The sequence below is a fragment of the Erythrolamprus reginae genome, chromosome 11 (assembly GCF_031021105.1).
Source record: "Erythrolamprus reginae isolate rEryReg1 chromosome 11, rEryReg1.hap1, whole genome shotgun sequence".
Taxonomy (NCBI): Eukaryota; Metazoa; Chordata; class Lepidosauria; order Squamata; family Dipsadidae; genus Erythrolamprus; species Erythrolamprus reginae.
The window spans coordinates 3,295,057-3,320,019 of record NC_091960.1 but is presented as its reverse complement, the minus strand read 5'-3'; the positions used below and the strand labels follow the sequence as shown (position 1 = coordinate 3,320,019).

The 24,963-nt window shown below is 45.8% G+C and overlaps 1 protein-coding gene across 1 annotated transcript in view; it reads right to left on the bottom strand.

Annotated features, from left to right (window-relative positions):
- The window catches only part of EHD2 (EH domain containing 2), a 33,929-nt gene extending 10,817 nt beyond the window's left edge, over window positions 1-23,112 (bottom strand). Inside the window, exons 1-3 of the mRNA XM_070764917.1 lie at window positions 21,936-23,112; window positions 15,012-15,109; window positions 2,132-2,544 (exon numbers count right to left, since the gene is read on the bottom strand). Of these exons, the coding sequence (XP_070621018.1) occupies window positions 2,132-2,544; window positions 15,012-15,109; window positions 21,936-22,333 (909 nt within the window). The 5' untranslated portion in view covers window positions 22,334-23,112. The remainder of the gene's footprint in view (window positions 1-2,131; window positions 2,545-15,011; window positions 15,110-21,935) is intronic.
- Between the last annotated feature and the right edge of the window lie 1,851 nt (window positions 23,113-24,963).

The following is a 24,963-nucleotide window of genomic DNA, read 5'->3' as shown; positions in this document are numbered from 1 at the left end:
GAGACTGACTCATTCTGGAAAGACTTTCTACCATTCTGCCATGGAGAACCAGGTCAAATGGTCTTTTCTGAGTTGGCTCCAATTCATAATTAGCTGTTCAAAGGACACACTGGAGGTCCCTTGGTGGAGACCAAAGCGATGGAGAGAGTGAGAGAGACAGAACAAAGAGAGAGGGAGGGAAGAAGAAGAAGAAGAAAGAAGAGGAGGAGGAGGTAGAGGAGAAGAAGAAAAAGAAGAAGAGGAGGAGGAGGTGGTGGTGATGGTGGTGGTAGCGGTGGAGGAGGGGAAATAGGAAAAGGGCCCATAAACAGATTGTACTCTGCAGCACAATGCAAACTTCCTTTGTAGGGATGTAGCCATTGTGGACAACAGGAAAAGCTGCAATAATTGCTGGGACCCCAACACCAGCCTTTTCCAACGGGAAGGAGGGAGGGGAGAGATTTAAGGGACGGAGCCCTGGTGAGCACAGGAACTCTGCTCATTGCCAGCAGTTTCCCTTCCTTCCTTCCTTCCTTCCTTCCTTCCTTCCTTCCTTCCTTCCTTCCTTCCTTCCTTCCTTCCTTCCTTATTCCTCCCTCCCTCCTTCTTTTCCTTCTATCTTCCCTCCCTCCCTCCACCTCCCTCCCTCTCTCCCTCTTTTCCTTCCCTCCCTCCCTCCCTCTTTTCCTTTTCTCTTTCCTTCCTTTCCTCCTTCCTTATTCCTCCCTCCCTCCTTATTTTCCTTCTATCTTCCTCCCTCTCCCTCTCTCCCTCTATTCCTTCCCTCCCTCACTCTTTTCCCTTTCTCCTTCCTTCCTTCCTTCCTTCCTTCCTTCCTTCCTTCCTTCCTTCTTCCCTCCCTCCTTCCCTTCCCTCCCACCCTCAGTGCCCAGTGGTCAGAACGCAGCATTGCAGGCTAATTCTGCCAACTGCCAGCAGTTCGATCTTAACCGGCTCAAGAAATTGACTCAGCCTTCCATCCTTTTGAAGTCGGTAAAACGAGGACTTGGATTGTTTGGGGGACAAGACGCTGACTCTGTAAAGGGGTTAGAGGGGTCTGGGGAGCACCGTGGGGCAGAATGTAAGGCTACGTGCTATTGCTACCCATCCCTTCCCCCCCCCCTCCTTCACCGAATCGCCTTGTTTCGCTGTCGCTGTGACCGACGGCCTCGTGTTCCTTCCTCTCTATCTTCTGCAAGCTGAAGGAAAGTTTCCCTTAGTGCCCGGGACCTATTTTGGCCCCCTGATTCCATTGGAGTGCAAATCTTCCACCCGTGGTCAAGAAGAATCCAGCAGAAGATCCATCACTACAATGGAAGCCTTTCCTGAGCTAAAGGTGTCGTGCAGTGACCATCCGCAGGCTGTGAGTTCAATCCTAGGTGGAGGCTGATATTTCTCTCTGGGCACAACGAGAATGTCTCTGCTGAACAAAACTCCACATCGGTGACCGGAAAGGCGACAGGCCACTAAAACGCTCGGCTAGCTCCATTCAGTTGCCCAGACTTTAAATTTCTTCCTGCCTTTGACCTCCCTGTGTTTTTCCTTCCTCCTTTCTTTTTCTCTTTGCCTTTTTCCTTCCTTCTTTCTGTTCCTTCCTGTCTTTTTCCTTCCTTCGTATCTTTCCTTCCTTTGTTTCATTTCTTCCTGTCTTTTTTTCCTTCCTTCTTTTAGCTTCTCCTTACCTTTTTCCTTCCTTCGTGTCTTTCCTTCGTTTCATTTCTTCCTGTTTTTTTCCTTCTTTTAGCTTCTCCTTACCTTTTTCCTGCCTTCTTTCAGTTTTTTCCTGTCTTTTTCCTTCCTCCTTTTCCTTCCTTCGTTTAATTTCTTTCTGTCTTTTTCCTTCCTGCCTTTTAGCTTTTTCCTTCCTTCTTTTAACTTCTCCCTGCCTTTTTCCTTACTTCATTTCATTTCTTCCTGCCTTTTTCCTTCCTTCTTTTAGCTTCTCCCTGGCTTTTTCCTGCCTCCTTTCAGTTTCTTCCTATCTTTTTTTCCTTCCTGTCTTTCCTTCATTTTATTTCTTTCTGTCTTTTTCCCTCCTTTTAGCTTCTCCCTGCCTTTTTCCTTCCTTCCTTCGTTTCCTTTCTCTCTGCCTTCTCCCTTCTTCCCCCCTTCCCTTTCTCCTTCTTTCTCCTCCCCGCTGCCCGCCACTTACCCGGACCAGTCGGGCTCTCTTGACCAGGTCATTGAGCTTCCTCAGGGCAGAGTTCCGGGGCAGGTTCTGGATGTCCGTGAACAAGTCCTGCTCCTCCAGCTCAAAGAGCCGTCGGTTGTCGGAGATCATCAGGGGCTCCGACCAGAAGGACCCGATGTAGACACGCAGCACTTCGGGGGTGTTGAACACTTTGCCCAGCGACCACATCAGGGCGCCGTAGACCCGCATCAGCTGCTGTGTCTCCACCATGTCGGCCTTGTTCAGGACCACCCGGATCTTGTCCTCGTTGCCCTTGAGGGCCCGGATGGCCTCCGAGAACTCGTCCGAGATCTCCAGCTTGTGGGCGTCAAAGAGCAGGATGATGAGGTCCACGCGCTCGGCAAACCACTGGAGGACGGCCGGGAAGTCATAGCCTGCGGAGGGAAGGAGAGCCTCGGGGAGTAAGAGGTCGTGGCCTACACCCGTTCCCATCCCACAACACGTCTGGAATCGCCCCACCCGCTTTTTTTCATCTCCTGAAGCCTGGCGCTTTCTACAGGAAGGGTCTACTCTGCACCTTTGGAGAGTTGGGAACTACAACTCCCAGAATCCCTTTGAGACTTTGGACTTCAACTCCCAGAATCCCTTGAAACCTTGGACTTCAACTCCCAGAATCCCTTTGAGACTTTGGACTCCAACTCCCAGAATCCCTTTGAGATCTTGGACTTCAACTCCCAGAATCCCTTTGAGACTTTGGAATTCAACTCCCAGAATCCCTTTGAGACTTTGGACTTCAACTCCCAGAATCCCTTTGAGACTTTGGACTTCAACTCCCAGAATCCCTGTGAGACCTTGGACTTCAACTCCCAGAATCCCTTTGAGACTTTGGACTTCAACTCCCAGAATCCCTGTGAGACCTTGGACTTCAACTCCCAGAATCCCTTTGAGACTTTGGACTTCAACTCCCAGAATCCCTTTGAGACTTTGGACTCCAACTCCCAGAATCCCTTTGAGACTTTGGACTTCAACTCCCAGAATCCCTTTATGACTTGTGGACTTCAACTCCCAGAATCCCTTTGAGACTTTGGACTTCAACTCCCAGAATCCCTTTGAGACTTTGGACTCCAACTCCCAGAATCCCTTTGAGACTTTGGACTTCAACTCCCAGAATCCCTTTATGATTTCTGGACTTCAACTCCCAGAATCCCTTTATGATTCTGGGAGCTGAAGTCTATAATTCTATTCTAATTCTATTCTAATTCTATTATCTTCTAATTCTATTATCTTCTAATTCTATTCTAATTCTATTATCTTCTAATTCTATTATCTTCTAATTCTATTCTAATTCTATTCTAATTCTATTATCTTCTAATTCTATTATCTTCTAATTCTATTATCTTCTAATTCTATTCTAATTCTATTCTAATTCTATTATCTTCTAATTCTATTATCTTCTAATTCTATTCTAATTCTATTATCTTCTATTCTATTCTAATTCTCTTCTAATTCTATTATCTTCTATTCTATATTCCATTCTACTCTACTCGTCCAATCTGGGGCCAGGCAGTAGCCGCGCCCTCTTCTTGGGGACCTTAGGAGTTAACCAGCCAGGAGTGAAACAAACTCAGACTTTTAAAGCTCAACTTAACGGAGCAACAAACCTTCCCCCAGCGTCTCCGGGGCCTGTTTAGAAAACACCAGAGCCAACTTCTGTTTAGACAGAGAAAAGAGCCAGCAAGACGTGTTCTGGTACAGTTCCTTCCCTTGGCCCCAAGCAGGGCCAACCCCCCTTCCTGTCCCATGAAGCAGATTTTCCATGGACCGGACCCGGCCGGCTCCGTCCCTCCCTGCCTGCCTCTCTCGGATCTAAACAAGCTTCGTGCGGCTGGAGCTGAGCCACCACCGGGCCGCCCCTGCCTGCCCCTCTTGGCAGCTGAGGTTCACAGGGCCTGTTTCGCAGCACCAAAAAAGGAAACCGACTCCTTCCATAGGAAAGTTTGAGCCAAGGGCCTCATTGTTCGGACCGAGGAAAGAAAAACTCATAAAGATGAGAGATCTCAATGAGAGGCGGGGAGGGGGGGAAAGGGCGGCCTTATCTCGGTCGGCCAAAAGGATTCTCAAGCCTGGAAGGGAAGCCGAGGTGGACAGAGGTCAACTAAATCATGGCTTGCGTTTGGCTCCGATGGAGAAAGAACCCGGATAACTTCCCTCGCATGACTGGGGTGCAGGAGGTCTCTGGAAGGGAGGAGAAACTTCGGGGGTGGACAGGAGTTGGGCGGCATACAAATTTAATTAATAGCATTTGGACTTATATAATTCAAAGTGTTGGTTATGACCTATAAAGCCCTTCATGGCATCAGGCCAGAATATCTCCGGGACCGCCTTCTGCCGCACGAATCCCAGCGTCCGATTAGGTCCCACAGAGTTGGCCTTCTCCAGGTCCCGTCGACTAAACAATGCCGTTTGGCGGGACCCAGGGGAAGAGCCTTCTCTGTGGCGGCCCCGACCCTCTGGAACCAGCTCCCCCCAGAGATTAGAACTGCCCCCACCCTCCTCGCCTTTTGTAAACTCCTTAAAACCCACCTTTGCCGTCAGGCATGGGGGAACTGAAACATCTCCCCCGGGCCTATACAGTTATGTATGGTATGCTTGTATGTATGTTTGCTTTTAATCATGGGGTTTTTAGTGTTTTTTAAATTATTAGATTTGCTATGTATTGTTTATTATTGCTGTGAGCCGCCCCGAGTCTATGGAGCATACAAATCCAATAAATAAATAAATAAATAAATAAATAAATAATAATAATAATAATAATAATTAGATTTGTATGCTGCCCCTCTCCGAAGACTTATATGCCGCTTCACACTGTTTTTACAGCCCTCTCTAAGTGGTTATATTATTATTATTATTATTATTATTATTATTATTATTATTATTATTATTATTAATTAGATTTGTATGCTGCCTCTCTCCAAAGACTCGGGGTGGCTCACAACAATAATTGCAGAATCAGCTTCTTGTCGCCCCCAACAATCAGGGTCCTCATTTGACCCACCTCAGAAGGACGGAAGGCCAAGTGGTGAGATTCGAACTGCTGAACTACAGCTAGCAGTTAGTTGAAGTCGCCTACAGTGCTGCACTCTAACCACTGAACATCTGCTTATTTAAATTTCAGATAAAGTTCCCTTCTTCCTTGAAAGAATTTTATCTATGACTTAAGGGGCAGACTAAGGGCAGACTACAGGGGGTGGACCAAAAAATGGAAACACTTGACTTTTTGGCATCGTAATGTTTGAACATGTTCAAATCAATGAAAACTTGGGTTTTTTTAAATTCTGTGATTTGATATGTTTTTTAAAACTACCTTTTTTTAAAAACAGAAATGTAGGGAAATTGGTTATCACCTTCTAGAAATGGCAGACCTCTCAGACTTTCAAAGAGGCCAAATTGTTGGTGCTCGAATGGCAGGCGCTAGTGTAACAGAAAGTGCCCAAATGTTTGGCGTTTCAAGAGGTCAAGTCTCAAAAGTCATGACTGCTTTTGAAAGAGAAGGGAAAACGTCCTCAGCCAAGCACAGGTCTGGCCGAAAGTCGAAGTCGTCTGAGAGAGACTGGTCGGACTCTAAAGAAAATTGTTAGAGCGGATCGCAAGACCGCAGCTCCTAAAATCACTGCAGAGCTCAATAGACACGTACAGAGCCCAGTGCCCACAAAAACTATTCGACGGGATCTTCACGAATCTGGATTCCACGGAAGAGCTGCAGGGTGTTTCCATTATATTTGTCCACCCCCTGTAGATGGACCTGGAGGTCTTTTTCTGACGACAATCTTCTATGGAGGGAGCCTAATGGTGATGGAAATGACCGTTTCCAAGAAGGCTGGAGGAATTCGGTCTTTTAACAGATCGACACTCCTGGACCAGGAGGTTCTGCAGGAAGTGGAAAGCACAGCCACTCACTCAGTCGTCAGCCATTGGCATTTCCTTTGGACTTTTTAAAAATGGCAGAGGGGTTTTTTTGTGTGTGTATGTGTGTACGTAAATCTCTAGGTAGGCAAGAAAACGAAGCTATTGTTTGAACATTCCTCGCAGATGGCAATTTTCCAAAGGGACCTTCTGACTCCTTTGGCAGCAGGATTCGCATCGCAGCCAGCTCCCAAGAGCCCAGACTTTATTTATTTTATTAATAAGGGTTTTTAAATTGTGTTTTTAAATATTGGATTTGTACATTATTAGTTATTTACTTATTTATTTGCTTGCTTGCTTGCTTGCTTGCTTGCTTGCTTGCTTGCTTGCTTGCTTGCTTGCTTGCTTGCTTGCTTGCTTGCTTGCTTGCTTGCTTGCTTGCTTGCTTGCTTGCTTGCTTGCTTATTTACTTACTTACTTACTTATTTATTAGATTTGTATGCCGCCCCTCTCCGTAGACTCGGGGCGGCTAGCAACAGTAGTAAATAGCATATAACAAATCTAATGTTTTAAAATAATTAAAAACCCTTATTTAAAACCAAACATACACACAAACATACCATGCATAAATTGTATAGGCCTAGGGGGGAAAAGGGTAGTTCAGTTCCCCCAAGCCTGACGACAGAGGTGGGTTTTAAGGAGCTTGTTGTGAGCCACCCCAAGTTCTCGGAGAGGGGCAGTATACAAATCTAATAGATTATTATTATTAATTATTATTATTTATTTGTTTATTGATTTATTTGTCTCTTTGTTTTGTCAAGTACTTATTGGTGGTATGCAAAGATATAATAATATTCATATTATTATTATTATTATTATTATTATTATTATTATTATTTTTATTAGATTTTTATGCCGCCCCTCTCCAAGGACTCGGAGCTGCTCACAACAAGAACAATACAAATCCAACATTTAAAACAATTTAAAACCTTTAATATAAAAACAATCCTTCATCTCATACAGACCATACAAAAAGCGGAAACAGCCCAGGGGAATTAATTTCCCCATGCCTGACGACAGACGTGGGTTTTGAGGAGTTTGCGAAAGGCAAGGAGGGTGGGGGCAGTGCAAATCTCCGGGGGGGGGGAGTTGATTCCAGAGGGTTGGGGCCGCCACAGAGAAGGCTCTTCCCCAGGGCCTGCCAGACGACATTGTTTCGTCGACGGGACCCGGAGAAGGCCAACTCTGTGAGACCTAATCGGTCGCTGGGATTCGTGCGGCAGGAGGCGGTCCCGGAGATATTCTGGTCCGATGCCATGAAGGGCGTTATAGGTCATAACCAACACTTTGAATTGGGACCGGAAATTGATCAGCAACCAATGCAGACTGCGGAGTGTTGGTGTGACATTGGCATACCTGGCATACCATATACATGATACTAGTAAAAAAATAAGAAACATGAGGACAGGGGACGGAAGGCACGCTGGTGCACTTATGCACGCCCCTTACTGACCTCTTAGGAATCGGGAGAGGTCAACGGTGGAGAGTTTAAGGGTAAAGATTTGGGGGTTGAGTGAAGATACTACTGGTAGTGAGTTCCATGCATCAACTACTCGGTTACTAAAGTTGTAGTTCCTGCAGTCGAGTTTGGAGCGGTTTATTTTTGTAAACCGCTTTGTATTAAGTTTGTATCTGTTGTGTGCTTGAGTGTTGTTGTGGTTGGAGCTGAAGTAGTCGTTGATGGATATTTGGCTTTAAAAGGGGGAGGGGGGACACCAAAACCAAAGGTTTGAACTCCTCCCACAAGCTAAAAATATTTAGAGATGAAAAAGAAAACCAGAACATGCAGTAATTGTACGTAACTGTATAAACTTTGTGCAAGAATTTATCAACAAAGACTTGCCATGCACATTAGGACAGACGGAAACCAGATACAAAGTTTATGATAGGACACAGCTGGTTTATAAAAGACAGAGGTGAAATTTAAAAATAAAATAAAATGGCAAGGCTGACTGGCTATTAAGAAATGGCTGAGCGGCACCAGACAGATTTATCTCGAGTTTTGCAACGCTGTCACTTGGGCTTCAGTGTCTGCCAATTTGAAATTTGTGCACAATGTCACTAGGGTGTGTAAGAATGATTGGCCCAAAGTCACCCATCTGGATTGATTGGTTTGTTTGTTTGTTGATTTGATTTGATTTGATTTGATTTGATTTGATTTGATTTGATTTGATTTGATTTGAATGCCGCCCCTCTCCGAAGACTCGGGGCGGCTCACAACAATAAAAACAGTACAAATCCAATATTTAAAAAGAATTTAAACCCCTTCATACAAAAAGCAATCATGCATCTCACACAAACCATAAAACAAAAACGGTCCAGGTGAATCAATTCCCCCATGCCTGACGACAGAGGTGGGTTTTGAGGAGTTTGCAAAAGGCAAGGAGGGTGTGGGAAGTTCTAATCTCCGGGGGGAGTTGATTCCAGACGGTCGGGGCCACCACAGAGAAGGCTCTTCCCCTGGGTCCTGCCAGACGGCATTGTTTCGTCGACGGGACCCGGAGAAGGCCGACTCTGTGGGACCTAACCGGTCGCTGGGATTCGTGCGGCAGAAGGCGGTCTCGGAGATATTCTGGTCCGATGCCATGAAGGGCATGCCTATGGTGAGACTAGAACTCACCATTTCCTGGTGATTGGCCCAAAGTCACCCAGTCCATGCTTAAGGAGGGACGTGAACTCACCGTCCCCAGCTTTCTAACCCGGTGCTTTCCCCATTATACCAATGCATTGCAAAATGATGGGTCTTGATCAAGCAGCATTATGAGGGTGTTGTTTTATTCCCCTACATGATCCAGTTTCTCTGAACGGATCGAACGTATTCTGAAATTCAAAGATTTCCTGTGTAATTTCGGAAGGAAACACTCGGTGCCAAGGAACTAGGCAAGTCGGATTCCAGGGTGCAGGGTGTGTTCGGGCGACAACCAGAGCAAAGTTGGGAAAGGCAGAAGATTCATGGACCTGTACAAAAGGTGAAACCGATCTCACCTGTTTCAGGATAGATGCCAGGTGATGGATTTCTTTGCAATATGAAAGAATCGGGGTAAAAAAAATGGAGCTGCCATTTGCCATCAATGAAATATACAATTGTTTGGGCATCACTCTGTTGATCCATTGAGGTGAAGGATGGGCAGGCACCAACCGGACGCAAAAGGAGGGCTCCCATCTGAGCGCATCCGTAGTGGGTTCTAATCCCGTTGCTACCGCTTCGCACGCACGCTCATACTCACACGCTACTCTTCTGGGCGTGCGCAGAAGTGTCCCGGGCGGGTGGGCGGAGCCTCTCACCGTTGCCGCTAACGGTTCGCAACCAGGCGGTGTTCCAACTTACCGGTGCTACCAGTACGGATGCGCCCGTAGCTCCTGATGACCAGCGTGGGTGCGTGTGTGTCCATCAGGCGGGCGCCTGCGTCGAAGCAAGATTTGGCTTATGTGCATGCACAGGAAGATGCACAGGCGCATGATATTTCATTGCTTTTTTTTTTTGCTTCTGCACATGCAGGGAAACAAAAAAAATAGCCGATAATCGCCAAAATCTCGCACCCCTGTACGTCCTCTCGCGAGATTTCGCTTCATGCGCATGTGCCCGCCCGTCAGTCACCCGGTCATCCTGTGCAAGCAGCTCCATTTTCGCTACCATTTTGGCTCTGGACCAGAATACCTTCGAGAGCACCTTCTGCTGCACGAATCCTAGCGGCCAATTAGGTCCCACAGAGTTGGCCTTCTCTGGGTCCCGTCGACTAAGCAATACCATCTGGCGGGACCCAGGGGAAGAGCCTTCTCTGTGGTGGCCCCGGCCCTCTGGAATCAACTTCCCCCGGAGTTTGTACGTATGTTGGTTTTATACATTAGGGGTCTTAAGTTAGTTTTTTAGTATTGGATTTTTTACTGTACATTGTTCATGATTGTTGTTAGCCGCCCCGAGTTTTCGGAGAGGGGCGGCATATAAATCCAATAAATGAAATCAGGACTGCCCTCACCCTCCTCGCCTTTCGCAAGTTATTGAAAACCCACCTATGTCGCCAGGCATGGGGAAATTGATATACCCCCCTTGCTTTTACGATTTATGTATGGTTTGATTGGGTTGTGTGACTATTTTAATGACAAGGGGTTTTAAATTGTTTTTTAAGTGTTGGATTTGTACACTTTATTATTATTGTGAGCCGCTCCGAGTCTCCAGAGAGGGGCGGCATACAAATCTAATTAATAATGATGATGATGATGATGATGATGATGATAATAATAATAATAATAATACCGGAACGCTGTCCTCAAACGTACTGCTAGCAACCCAATATAGTTTGCAACCCACCGGTGGGACACATCCTGCCCCTTTCAGGCTTTACCTGTTGAATTTGGGCTGGTTAACACATCAACAGCATGTCCTCGAATGGCATTTTGAGGAGATCGTGGAGCTTTTGTGTGAGCGCACGGATCAAACTGTCTCCGACAGACAGCGAGGCTTCGGGCTGATGGGCGGGCAAAGGTGGATTTAGCATGTGTCGACTCGTAAAAAGGGATTTTGTCTTGACTTAGGGAGCCCATGTTTGGTTCGGTAACCGTCCAGGTGAAGGAGCTGATAAATAGGGTGGTTGGCAGGCAGGTTCGGGCTGGCAAACCCATGGCAGGACTTTTATACTTCCTTGGTAGACAATAAAATGCTAATCCATCATGGGAGACGAATACAGGGGTAGGTGAGCCAGCACAGAGGGTGCAGCTCAGTGAAATTGTACATTAAAAATACCAGTGAGTTACTTTCTTTGTATAAAGTATTGTAGAGAGAGTCAGAGAGAGCCACAAAGAGAGAGCATTTGACCCAAGTCAAATTCAGGGCAAGCAATCCCATCTTTATTTATAAACACCCCTTTATTTATTGGTTTGTTTTATCTAGGCAAGTCCTGAGCATGGGGCCATACTTGACAAAACAAATAAATAAAAAAATAAAAATGTTTCACCCACACTCGGTTCCTAGTTACTAACTTTGCCGCGATGCGCCAGGCCTCTTGCCCTGAGAAAAACCTCGCCCTCCTCTGCTTTTGGCATGCGAGAGGCATTCTCTCGGCACGGAGTTGGCAGGGCGCACAAGGAATGCATTTTTCCCAGGGACCTTTGGGGCAGGAGCCCTCCAACCTTGGCAACCTGAAGACGTACGGACTTCAACTCCCTACGGACTTCAACTCCCAGAATTCCTCAGCCCACCCTGGCAACTGTAAGACTTGTGGACTTCAACTCCCAGAATTCCTCAGCCAACTTGAAGGCTTGTGGACTTCAACTCCCAGAATTCCTCAGCCAACTTGTCAACTTTATGACATACGGACTTCAACTCCTTACGGACTTCAACTCCCAGACTTCCTCAGCCCACCCTGGCAACTTGAAGGCTTGTGGACTTCAACTCCCAGAATTCCTCAGCCCACCCTGGCAACTTGAAGGCTTGTGGACTTCAACTCCCAGAATTCCTCAGCCCACCCTGGCAACTTGAAGGCTTGCGGACTTCAACTCCCAGAATTCCTCAGCCCACCCTGGCAACTTGAAGGCTTGTGGACTTCAACTCCCAGAATTCCTCAGCCCACCCTGGCAACTTGAAGGCTTGTGGACTTCAACTCCCAGAATTCCTCAGCCCACCCTGGCAACTTGAAGGCTTGTGGACTTCAACTCCCAGAATTCCTCAGCCCACCCTGGCAACTTGAAGGCTTGTGGACTTCAACTCCCAGAATTCCTCAGCCCACCTTGGCAACTTTAAGGCTTGTGGACTTCAACTCCCAGGATTCCTCAGCCACCAAATTCAGAGAGTTGAAGTCCACTGGGCTTAAAGTTGCCCAGATTGGAGGACCCTCTGCCTTGGAGGACTCTGCTCCCCAGCTGTTCACTTTGCAAGGGTGGCTCATGAAGGGAGAATTGCTCAGTGTATCTGGATGATATTCCAGGCCTCTTGGCCAAGGAGCCAGGGAAAACTCTTGTCCGTCAGGATGCACATTCCCTGGCACGCAGTCCTGATAAACCAGGCCAAAAAAGCGACCCGCCAGCGGTCCTTCCCTGCTTCTGCAGCCCGAGGTGGGGCACATCCAGATTCTCGGCATACTTTAGCCTGAAATCTGGAGATAAGCAGCGTCTCGATAGGGCTTCCTAGGAGAGGCGAGAGGAAAAGAGCGGAGCACTCGAACCCAACCCTGCTGGAGAGGGAACGCATGGTTCCAGGGGGAGGCGAGAGGGGAGAGGAATGTGAACATCTCAGGGAGGGTCAAAAATATCCCATTTTGTCCTCACGGAGAAACTAGGGTGGAACTTGTTAGCTTCACCATCCAGGACCAGATACTTCCCTGGAATCTCTTTGCAGAGAGAGAGGACGGGAAAGAAACAGATGGAAACTGCAGCAATATACAAGGGGTGGACAAAAATATGGAAACACATGACTTTTTGGCATCGTAATGTTTGAACATGTTCAAATCAATCAAAACTTGACATATTTTAATGGCTTTTTAAAAAATTCTGTTATTTGATATGTTTTTTTAAACTACCTATTTTTAAACAGAAATTTAAGGAAATGGGTTATAACCTTCTAGAAATGGCAGAGCTCTCAGACTTTCAAAGAGGCCAAATGGTTGGTGCTCGAATGGCAGGCGCTAGTGTGACAGAAAATGCCCGAATGTTTGGCGTTTCAAGAGGTCATGTCTCAAAAGTCATGACTGCTTTTGAAAGAGAAGGGAAAACGTCCTCAGCCAAGCACAGGTCTGGTCGGACGTCGAAGTGGTCTGTGAGAGACCGTTCGGACTCTGAAGCAAATGGTTAGAGCGGATCGCAAGACCGCAGCTCCTAAAATCACTGCAGAGCTCAATGGACACGTACAGAGCCCAGTTCCCACAAAAACTGTTCGAAGGGAGCTTCACAAATCTGGATTCCATGGAAGAGCTGCAAGGTGTTTCCATTTATATGTCCACCCCCTGTAGATGGACCAGGAAGTCTTTTTCTGCAGTCAATCTTCTATGTTTCCATTTTTTTGTCCACCCCCTGTAGTTAGGGCAGAAATGAACATAAATAGTCAGGCTAGAGGGTAATGGGGCCACGCCCTGCTCGACTGGGCGCACCAGAAATGCCAGGAGAGGTTACTGAGGCCCGAGGCCCGAGGCTGGGCTTGTCTCTGGGGAGCGAGTGGATTTCCACCGCCCGTTCCCACAAACCTCGTCTTTTGGCCCTGTGCCTTCAGGAAGCGACTAGAAGGCTGGAGGAGGATGGAAAGGAACACTAATAGATACACCATCTTGTTCCAACCGGCTGTCGTTTGGATTGATGGAGGTTCTGGTCCAGGTTCATGGTTGTCCCAAAGGTGATTTTTCAAGCCCCTGGACTTTCTGGGGTTTTGTTTTTTTATTTTTATCTTTTCGGCTTTCATCCGAAGGGGGGACTAGAACTCACCATCTCCGGGTGATTGGCCCAAAGTCTGGGATTTTTTTTTTTATTTTTTTTTTTTTCAGCTTTCTTTCCTAAGGTGGGACTAGAACTCACAATCTCCTAACTTCAAGACCTCTGTCCTAAGTGCTCTTGTAAATCTATATCCACTATATCGGTGTTTCCCAATCTTGGCAACTTGAAGATATCTGGACTTCAATTCCCAGCTGGGGAATTCTGGGAGTTGAAGTCCAAATATCTCCAAGTTGCCAAGGTTGGGAAACACTGCACTATATCCACAAGAACAGTTTTTTTCCCGAACGCCATCACTCTACTAAACAAATAATTCCCTCAATACTGTCAGACTTTTTACTAAATCTGCACTTCTATTTCTACTAGTTTTTTCTCATCATTCCTATCATCCTTTTCCTCCCACTTACGACTGTATGACTATAACTTGTGGCTTGTATCCTAAGATTTTTATTAATATTGATGGTTTCTTCATTGCTTATTTGACCCCTATGACAATCATTAAGTGTTGTACCACATCATTCTTGACAAATGTATCTTTTTCTTCTATGTACACTGAGAGCATCTGCACCAAAGACAAATTCCTTGTGTTTCCAATCACACTTGGCCAATAAAATTCTATTCTATTCTATTCTATTCTATTCTATTCATTTCTGTCTTTTCTCAGAAGACTGTTGGGTAGTTTCACAAGCCAAAGAGACATTTAGTACTTTTAAATATTCTGTTTGGTATCCTCGGTGTAGGACCGGTGTAAACCTAGTTTAACATCCCAACACAGTCCCAACACTATATTATATTTCTCTTAAAAGGGTCGCCTTAGTCCTCCTCAAAAGCTTAAGTTAAAAAAACAAAGAAACTTGGACAATTGAAAGAGCAGCCGATGTAAAGATTAGCCTGGATGTTTACTCAGCTCTGATTTATGCGCCGTTATAGTTTCCTTTCCCTGTACAAATCTATGGCCCCAAGCGCAGCATAAACGAAAAGCGAGTGAGCATGGATTGTGTTCCTGCAATAAATGTGCAAATCGTGACGTGCTTCAACAAGTAAACATTTCATTTTTAGCTTATTCTCGCTCGCTTCCATGAATTCCTCCCCCCCCCGCCCATGGGATGACCCCACCCATAACTCTTGGCAGGCGAAAAAGCTGGAATGGCTAGGGCCAGAACCTAGGTGTCCATGTTCGCTCTACTTTGAAAAAAGGAGAAACGAAGGAAGAAAGGAGGAGGAGAAAGAAGGAGAAAGAAAAAATGAAGGAGGAGGAGAAAGAAGAAGGAGAAAGGGAGGGAACAGAAGAAGAATGAGAAAAGCGAAGAGGAGGAGGAATTGGTGGTGGAGGAGATATATGCAGAAAATGAATACAATCAGATGCAATTCTGCATCTGGCCCATAGTGGATGGACTCTGGGCTTACACAACCTGGCAAATCCTGGTCTAAAAATCATGCGACACCCCCCCCCCCCGAAGAAAAGGCGCCCTTCTCCAACGAGACAGGAGGAACCTGGGCAGGGTACCACCACCTTCTACCTTACCTCGGCTGACCCGCTGCTTAGCTCCTGACAGGATGCCCGGCGTGTCGATGAGGCTGATGCTTTCGAGAACCTGGTTGGGCAAGTGAGCGCACATAAACCTGTAGAGGAAAAAAAGCACGGAGTAAAATCCTAGCTCGGCATTTCACACCAATTGGTCCAACGTGATTCAGGGCCTCTAAGCCTGGATTCTAGAGTAGGGGTGTCCGATTCGATTTCATTGAGGCCCACATCAGGGTTGGTCTTGACATCGGGCAGGCTGGGATGAGTGCAGCTAGGGTGAACATCGAGGCTAAGATTTTGGCCATGACGGCCTCCTGCAGGCCTCTGTTAGTGAAAATAGAGCCGGGCCTTCCCAAGCTCCGTTTTCACTGGCAGAGGGCTACAGGAGGATGTTGTGGCCAAAAACGGAGCCCAGGAGGTCTACGCGCAGCCCTTCTGAGCTCTGTTTTCACTGGCAAACGTCTGCAGGAAGCCATCGTGGTCAGAAACTGAGCCCAGTAGGCCTGCGTGCGGCTCTCCCAAGCTTCATTTTCACAGACAGAGAGCTGCAGGAGCCTGTCATCACTGGAAACCGAGCGCAGGAGGGCTGCGTGTGGCCCTTCCAAGCTCCATTTTCACCAACAGAGGCACCACGGACCAGTCCTTTGCTGTTTCCAGGTCGGCCCTGAAAAGGAAGGGAGCCTAGTATAGATCTATTTTGAGCTTGTTATGCTCTCGTTGGCTAGACATACCCTTACCAGGATTTGAACCCGTAGGCTTCTGCGTGCAAGGCAGGATATTAACCTCTAAGCTACAGGCTCGCCTCCGAGTCAGCTTTTTACCAGGAATGAGCCATATGATTGTTTTCTCTCAAATCACCAAATGTATTCCCAAATGTGGGAGATTCGACAGAAAACAACCATATGGCTCCTCCCTGGTAAAAAGCTGACTCGGAGACGAGCCTATAGCTTAGAGGTTAATATCCTGCCTTGCGCACAGAAGGCTACAGGTTCAAATCCCAGTAAGGGCATGTCTAGCTGACGAGAGCATAACAAGCTTGAAATAGATAATATATAAATTAACTAACTAACTAACTTCATCCTGGAAGAGATAAGATTGTCCCCTACTTTGACATCCTTTTGCAAAGTCCTGATGACATGGACCTGTCAATGAGGCTGGGGTGCCCCAGAATGAGACAGAAGCCCATATCAAGGGTGATGGGGGGGATTTATTAGAAACATAGAAACATAGAAGACTGACGGCAGAAAAAGACCTCATGGTCCATCACTTAGTCTGCCCTTCTACTATTTCCTGTATTTTATCTTAGGATGGATATATGTTTATCCCAGGCATGTTTAAATTCAGTTACTGTGGATTTACCAACCACGTCTGCTGGAAGTTTGTTCCAAGGATCTACTACTCTTTCAGTAAAATAATATTTTCTCATGTTGCTTTTGATCTTTCCCCCAACTAACTTCAGATTGTGTCCCCTTGTTCTATTATTAAAACACTATTAAATTTCCTATTAAAAACACTTCCCTCCTGGACCTTATTTAACCCTTTAACATATTTAAATGTTTCGATCATGTCCCCCCTTTTCCTTCTGTCCTCCAGACTCTACAGATTGAGTTCATGAAGTCTTTCCTGATACGTTTTATGGTTAAGACCTTCCACCATTCTTGTAGCCCGTCTTTGGACCCGTTCAATTTTGTCAATATCTTTTTGTAGGTGAGGTCTCCAGAACTGGACACAGTATTCTAAATCTGGTCTCACCAGTGCTCTATATAAGGGGATCACAATCTCCCTCTTCCTGCTTGTTATACCTCTAGCTATGCAGCCAAGCATCCTACTTGCTTTTCCTACCGCCCGACCACACTGCTCACCCATTTTGAGACTGTCAGAAATCACTACCCTTAAATCCTTGATAAACCTTCTTCTGTCACCGATATTTTTATTTATTTATTGGATTTTTTTTATGCTGCCCCTCTCCGAGAACTTGGTTATTTATTTCCTGCCCTGTGACTCTGTTTCTCCTTTGTAGCCCCTGCTAGTTTCCACTTTCCTGCCCTTTGACGGTGCAACCCCAGCAGCTGAGATGGATCTGAGTTCTGCATTTTGGAAAAGAGCCACCCTCCTTCTCCTCCTCCTCCCTTTACCCCACTAGCAGCTGTTCTTTCTTTATTCGCGGGGCTGAAGCTTCCCAGGAATTTTGGCAGCCGCTGTCAGTCTCCACGGCGGGGCCTGCAGTGCCTTCAGCCCAGCAGTAGCAGACTAACAATCCCGAGGTTTCTTTCTCGTTGTTTCAGAGGCAGCGAGAAGATGTCATGGGCAGAACTCCCAGCACGCTGCCAATACATATGTCTGTCGCACGTCAGCGCGATGGACCTGCCCGTTGGTTAATTAACCTTCTTTTCCAAACACGGGGGTAAGGCTAGCCCCATCTTGGAATGCCAGGCGGTGGGGGGGGGGGGGGGGCAGGAGACAAAGAACAACTTTGGGTCGGACCTGGTTTCGTGTAGACTGGAATTCAAGGGATTCCAAAGGAGGAGGGTCATCGCTCCCAGCGGGTTCCATTTAGATTTCTGTCATGAAAAGTCACGGTTGGGGAGGAAATTTCAGGGCCGGGCCGACCTTTTTGCTCCAATTAAAATTTCACATAAAATTCACAACCACTTGAATATGGACAACCACTTCTGGTCTAAAAATAAACCACCAGTATGGTCTAGTGGTTAAAGCACCTGGCTGGAATGTGGGAGCCGGTAAGTTTGAGTCCCAGCTTAACCATGAAATTCAGCTGGGTTTCTTTCTCTCTCCTTCCTCTGTCCATCCATCCTTCCCTCCCTCCCTCTCTGTTCCTCTTTCTTTCCCTCCCTCTTTCTCTCCCTCCTTCCCTCCCTCTCTCCCCCTCCCTCTCCCTCCTTCCCTCCTTCTCTCCCTCTTTTTCCCCCTTTCTCTCTCCCTCCTTTCCTCCCTCCCTCCCTCTCCCTCTCCTTCCTTCCCTCCTTCCTTCCCTCCCTCCCTCTCTCCTTTCCTCTCCCCCTCTCTTTCTCCCTCCTTTCCTCCCTCTCCCTCCCTTTCTCTTCTTCCTTCCCTCTCACTCCTTCCTTCCACCCCTTTCTCTCCCTCCCTCCCTCTCCCCCCCTCTCTCCCTTTTTCCCTCCTTCCTTCCCTCTCCCTCCCTCCCTCCTTCCCTCCCTCTTTCTCCCTCTTTCTCTCTCCCTCCCTCTCCCTCCCTTTCTCTTCTTCCTTCCCTCTCATTCCTTCCTTCTCTCTCTCCCTCCTTCCTTCCATCCCTTTCTCTCCCTCCCTCTCTCTCTCCCTTTTTTCCTCCCTCCTTCCCTCTCCGTCCCTCCCTATCCGTCCCTCCCTCTTTCTCTCTCTCCAACATACCTCGCAGGGTTGCTGTTTAATATATAATTAAAATAGGATGAGGAAGGTGTATTGGATACTGTATGTTTGCCGCCTTGGATTATTTGTAAAAATAATAATAAAGGCAGGATACAAATAAATAAGCAGCAGTGTGTATTCTACAAGGGCTAAGGAGAAACATTGTCCAAAACCTGACACCCGCCCAGTGGATTTGCAGCATCAGTGATTAACAAGTAAACCTCGGTGTAAAAAGGAGGTGGAGACTGTAGAAAAAGTGCAGAGAAGAGCAACGAAGATGATTAGGGGACTGGAGGCTGAAACATGAAGAACGGTTGCAGGAACTGGGCATGGCTAGTTTGATGAAAAGAAGGACCAGGGGAGACAGGATAGCAGTCTTCCAATTTCTCAGGGGCTGCCACAAAGAAGGAGTAGTCAACCTATTCTCCAAAGCATTTGAGGGCAGGACAAGAAGCCACGGGTGGAAACTAAACAAGGAGAGAAGCAACCTAGAACTAAGGAGAAATTTCCTGACAGAACAATTAATCCGTGGAACAGCTTGCCTCCAGAACTTGTGAGTGCTCCAACACTGGAAGTTGAATAACCATCTCTCTGAGGTAGTGTAGGGTTTCCTGCCTAAGCAGGGGGTTGGACTAGAAGACCTCCAAGGTCCCTTCCAATTCATCTTATTCTATTCTAAAGTCCATCAAGGGGATGCTGCCAATTTTTGTCTTTTTTTCACCTTCAACCACCTCTGTATTCCCACTGCATGTGCCCCTTCAGTCTTCAAAATTCATAGAAACATAGAAGGCTGACGGCAGAAAAAGACCTCCTGGTCCATCTAGTCTGCCCTTATACTATTTCCTGTATTTTATCTTAGGATGGATCTATGTTTATCCCAGGCATGTTTAAATTCAGTCACTGTGGATTGAGCAACCACGTCTGCTGGAAGTTTGTTCCAAGGATCTACTACTCTTTCAGTGAAATAATATTTCATCTCCTATAATGCTTTTTGTTGAGTCTAAATCCAATTTCGGACTCTCAGCGGATAGTCCTTTTCATGGGGGAAGAACTAAAGCCAGAAAAGAAGGACAGCAACAGCTGCCAAATTTTTTGAGTGGGGCAAAGGGTGGAGTTGAAGGTTTTTTAAAAAATGCCTTGATGGGGGAAGAGACATGGCCCCACCTATGTAGACAAATATGCTAAAAATGGAGCTCCTGTTGGAACTAACCAGAGGCATCAAATCCCAGAGTTTTCCATTCTCTGGAGGTCCCAAAGGTACTTTTTTTTTTTTTAAAGGCAACTGGACATTGTTTTTGCTTGAAGATGTTTCGCTTCCTTTCCCACAAGCTTCTTCGGTTCTGACTGAAGGGTGGAGGATGGAAGGATTTATATCCTTTGCAGTCGTGTGGTCGATAGCCTGCAAGGACGATAAATCCTTCCATCTTCCACCGTTCAGTCAGAACTGAAGATGCTCCCTTGGAGGAGAAGCGAAACGTCTTTGAAGAAAAACAAAGAAAGTCCAGTTGCCTCTTGAAAAAGCACCTTTGGGACAACCATGGATGACCGAGAACCTTCACAGGCCTTCTATGGAGGCAAACTATAATCGAAGAATAATTTTATTTTATGTCTTCATCCATTGATAAGATAAATTGTGAATTAAAAACGAAAAGTTTTCGGAACCAATTTGGGCTGGATGTATACAACATGCTATAAACTCTGATGACAAAAGACAGGCTTGCTTAACCAACCAAGCTAGATTTATCTATCTATCTATCTATCTATCTATCTATCTATCTATCTATCTATCTATCTATCTATCTATCTATCTATCATCTACCTACCTACCTACCTACCTACCTACCTATCATCTATTCATTCCCTTATTTATCTACCATCTGTCATCTCTGTCTATATCTATCTATCTCTATCTATCTATCTATCTATCTATCTATCTAACTATCTAACTATCTATCTCTATCTATCTATCTATCTATCTAACTGTCTGTCTGTCTGTCTGTCTGTATCTATCTATCTATCTAACTAACTATCTATCTCTGTCTGTCTGTCTGTCTGTCTGTCTGTCTGTCTATCTCTATCTATCTATCTATCTATCTAATTATCTAACTATCTATCTCTATCTATCTATCTGTCTGTCTCTATCTATCTATCTATCTCTGTCTGTCTGTCTGTCTGTCTGTCTGTCTATCTCTCTAACTACTCTATCTATCTAACTATCTCTCTATCTCTCTCTCTCTCTCATCTCTCTCTCTCTCTCTCTCATCCATCCATCCATCCATCTTTATTTATTTATTTATTTATTCTGTCTGTGCGATTTATATGCTGCCCAACTCCAATTGGACTCTGGGCAGATAGTAAATAAACTTTACTAGGACTTTGTGCAGTGTGTGAATGGTCCTGCTGGCATGGTCACAGCTTCTCCCTTCTCTTAGCCTACATTCTAATATTCTTCGATAGCAGAGATGATTCTATGGATCCCCAAACACATCGGTGCTGATTACCTGGTCCCCTGCCGACCCCATTTTGCCAGTCTGATGCCTTCTAGCTTTATAGGGATAAACACTGGGCCCATTCAACTGCTGCTGTCAGGAAGGCTGACTTAGGGTGTGGCACCAAAGTGGAGACCTAAGGTTTGAAAGCCCGCTCAGCCAGAAAGCTTGGCTCTGTCCATGTCCCTCTGCCTCAGCTACTTCAGTGTAGTTGTGATGCTTCACAGTGCTGCTTGATAATACCTTGGTAGGACCCTATCTGGAATACTGTGTCCAGTTTTAGTCACCATAATAGTGTTGAGCCTCTGGAAAGAGTAGAGAAAAGAGAAACCAAGATGATTAGGGGACTGGAAGCTAAAATAGATGAAGAACAGCTGCAGGAATTGGGTAAAGAAAAGAAGGATCAGGGGTGATGTGATAGTAAGTGTTCCAGTATTTGAGGAGCTGCCACGAAGAAGAAGGGGTCAAGCTATTCTCCAAAGCACTTGAAGGCAGGACAAGAAGCAACGGATGGAAAGTAATCAAGGAGAGAAGAAACTTAGAACTAAGGAGAAATTTCCCGACGGTGAGAACAATTAACTAGTGGAACGGATTCTCTCCAGAAGTTGTGGGTGCTCCATTATTGGAGGTCTTCAAAAAAAAAAAGAAAGATTCAAGACAATCATTTGTCTAGAATGGAATAGAGTCTCCTGTTTGAGAAGGGGGTTGGACTAGAAGACCTCCAAGGTCCCTTCCAACTGTGTTATAATTCTATTCTGGAGTGCTGGAGGCAATCATATCTGATTTATTAGAAGCAGGGAGGAAATAAATGAGAAATACTATATTGGCACCTGGAGATAAGCAGAAGAATTCTGCGTGTGGACAATTTTTCCATATGTGGTCAGTACAGACACACTCACTCACTCACTCACATTTTCCAGGTTTAGCGCAACGTGGCACGTTGAAATTAATAAACGCCCTGTTCTGGAATGATGGGATGCCCAGAACTTCGGTACTCTTTCATTCAAAGCTAGACCTTCAAAATCACAGGCCAACGGGAAAGGAAGAGGTAACAATTTGGGGTACTCACCGGTTGAGAAAGGTGTTTCCAAAGGGGTTGAGTTTTCGGAAGGGCTTCTTAGGGTCCACAATCAGGGCATTGCCCGGTATGATCCCCTCTGTTTCACCGTGCATGACAGCAATGAAAGAGTCTGTGGTGGGTTCGGGTCCAATTCGGCTCCCAGGAATGTCTTGCTCCAGCAAATATTTAATGAAGGTGGTTTTGCCGGTGGAGTACTGGCCCACCACTAACACCATGGGCTTGTTGTCAAAGTCGGCATCTTCCAGAGCCGGCGAGTGAAAATCGTGGAAGCGATAAAACTCTTCCACAGGAAGGAGCTTCCTCTTGTAGAGGTCCTTCAAACCCTCGGTGACCGTTCGGATGACCTCTGGGGTCTTCTTCTCGTTCTTTTTCATCCAGCTGAACATATTGACCGCCCTGAGAACTCGGCACCTTGTCCTTGGCGATAAATTCTAAACGCAGGTGAGGGTACCACGGAAGAGAAGGAGAGCTCTGGGCGAGAGGACCATAGACTTCGCAGAGAATGAGATCTGGAATGTCAACAATGGGCAAGGCCCAACGATCAAACCCAGGGACTGGATCCAGCTAAGGGGAAAAAAAAAACCTAGCTAATATCCAGTAGGCTCATGGATCCTTTAATTTTTTAGGAATGCAAGATCTCCAAGGCTGACGGACTTTTAGAGAGCCGGTTGTAGGAAGTCCAGCACTTACACTTGATTTCCTGGAGAGAGAGAGAAAAAATCTCTTTCGCAGAAGTCGATAGACCTTCGGTGTTGCTCCAGTTGGAAAAGTTGCTTCCTTCTGAGGTTCAGGGTGGAAGAAAGACACAACTCTGGAGAAAATCTGAGCAAAATAAAAGAGAGGTATCCTTCTAGGTGAGGAATCGCTGAGCTTCTTCAGCCTTTGGGTAAAATAACGTCACTTTGTTTTCGGAAAGGCTGTGGGGAGAGGCAAACAGCCAGGAGAAAAATACGTTGCCGACGAGGGCAGACTGGGACACAAAGATCCACACACCACCACTTTCGGATGGAAAAATCCCTCTCGGTTGTTTGTTTGTAGAAAACCTGAGTCCCCCCCCTTCCCTCCCCCCAACTTCTGGAATCCCAAAAAAGTATCTGAAGGGTTCTCTTGCATGGAAAGAAGTTGGCTGTCAGGAGGCGTGCGGGCAGATGGCATTAGCATAAATTATCTAGGAAGGGAGGAGAACGTCCCAAGAATTGGAGAATAAGTAATGCGCAAAAACCGATGCACATGAGCACCACCACCACCCCAAGCGAAAGGAATGTGGGATTGGCAGCTAAAGGCCTCTGCTGCCACCGTGTGGCTCGGAGAGGAGAAAGTTAAAGTAACCGAAAAGTGGTGGAAGAGGCAGAAGGGTGGAAGTTATAATATTATTATTATTTTTGCCAAGAACTGTAGAGCAAAATGGGTTTCACCAAATCAACCACAGACGTCTAAGGCTGGAAGGGACCTTCTCATCCAACCCGCCACTCAAGGCAAGAGTCCTTAAACCAGTGCTTCTCAATTATTTTCTTTTAGTAAATAATACTAAAATAATACTTTGAGTAAATAATTACTAAAATAAAGAAGTAAACATTTTGTGTCCATCCAACTCTCCACCAGGACGATTGTTTGCAATATTTGGCACGTTTTCATTGAAAAAAACCCAAGCGGCTTATCAGCGTGATGGGAATGTGACGTGTTTAATGACACCTTAATTTATTTGGCTTCACGCTGTCTGTTGCTAACATTTTTAGACACAGTAAACATACCAATCTTTCCTCACCTGCCACCATAGTCACAGTGAAGCTAAGCACTGCATAGGCTTAGTCATATTTCCTCGTCTTAGCTTCCGGGAGACTTACGTTTGTCTCCTTATCTCCGTCTCTCTCCTCCTCTCTTTTATTTATTTATTCGGGTTTTTTATGCCGCCCTTATCCTTAGACTCAGAGCGGCTTACAACATGTGAGCCATAGCACTTTTTAAGAGAGAATCAGCCTATTGCCCCCAAACAATCCGGGTCCTCATTTGACCCACCTCGGCTGGGGAATTCTGGGAGTTGAAGTCCAGATATCTTCAAGTTGCCAAGGTTGGGAAACACTGCTCCAGAGGGTGTCGTTCATCTCCGTTTCTTGGCCAAGCGAACCAGCGTTATCTGAAGGTAGTTCCATGGTCACGTGGCTAGTATGGCTATACAGCCAAAGGCACATGGAACTACCCACCAAAGCGGTACCTCTTTACGCTCTTCCGCTCACTCATTCACTCACACACATAATAATGGTGGTTTAGTGGATTTATTAATATTCCCTGCAGCCAAACCCCAGAACTGTCCCAATTACGTCCAGCCACAAAAGCAGACTGATGCTGGACCACATAGCAATGGGCCAATGAGTCCACAAGGCACTTGAAAGGTTTCCAAAACAAGCTAAACCCCAAATGATCGATATTTCTGGTTTGGACACAATATGTTATTCCCACGAACTGTGTGATTAGTCACATGTAATGGAAGAACCAAGATTTTTTATTTATTTTTTTCAGTTTGGTTTGCTCTTTAAAGAGAGCCAAGGTTTTGCCCTCCGGTGCTTGTGCCAAGGTCCCCGTTGTTCTTTGTATAAGACCCGAGCAAAAGTCTTTTTTTCTGTGGACTTTTGGTTATTTCCAGAGCAGTTTTTCCTTTCATTCAAGAAAAGCCAAGGCAATTTCTATACCATTTTTAAAAAGAGCAATTTAATTTACACAGAAGTACTAAATGTACATAATTCTTTTAAAAAATCGTTATACACAATAAATACAGTACAAAATTATTTTATAGTACTATATTTTGTTTTTTTTGAACTGTGATGTTCAAACTGGTACCAGCAGGAGGAAAGAAATAAAAAATGTGTTATTTCTTTCTGTCTATGGAGATTCTTTTTTGTTATTTCTTTCAAATATTAAAACAAGTGGGGTATTTTGGCTTCCTGTGATATGGAAACTCTTCCTGTTATTTGGTTGTATTGGGTAGGAAAGTAGAAAGAGATGGAAGAATGTAAATGTA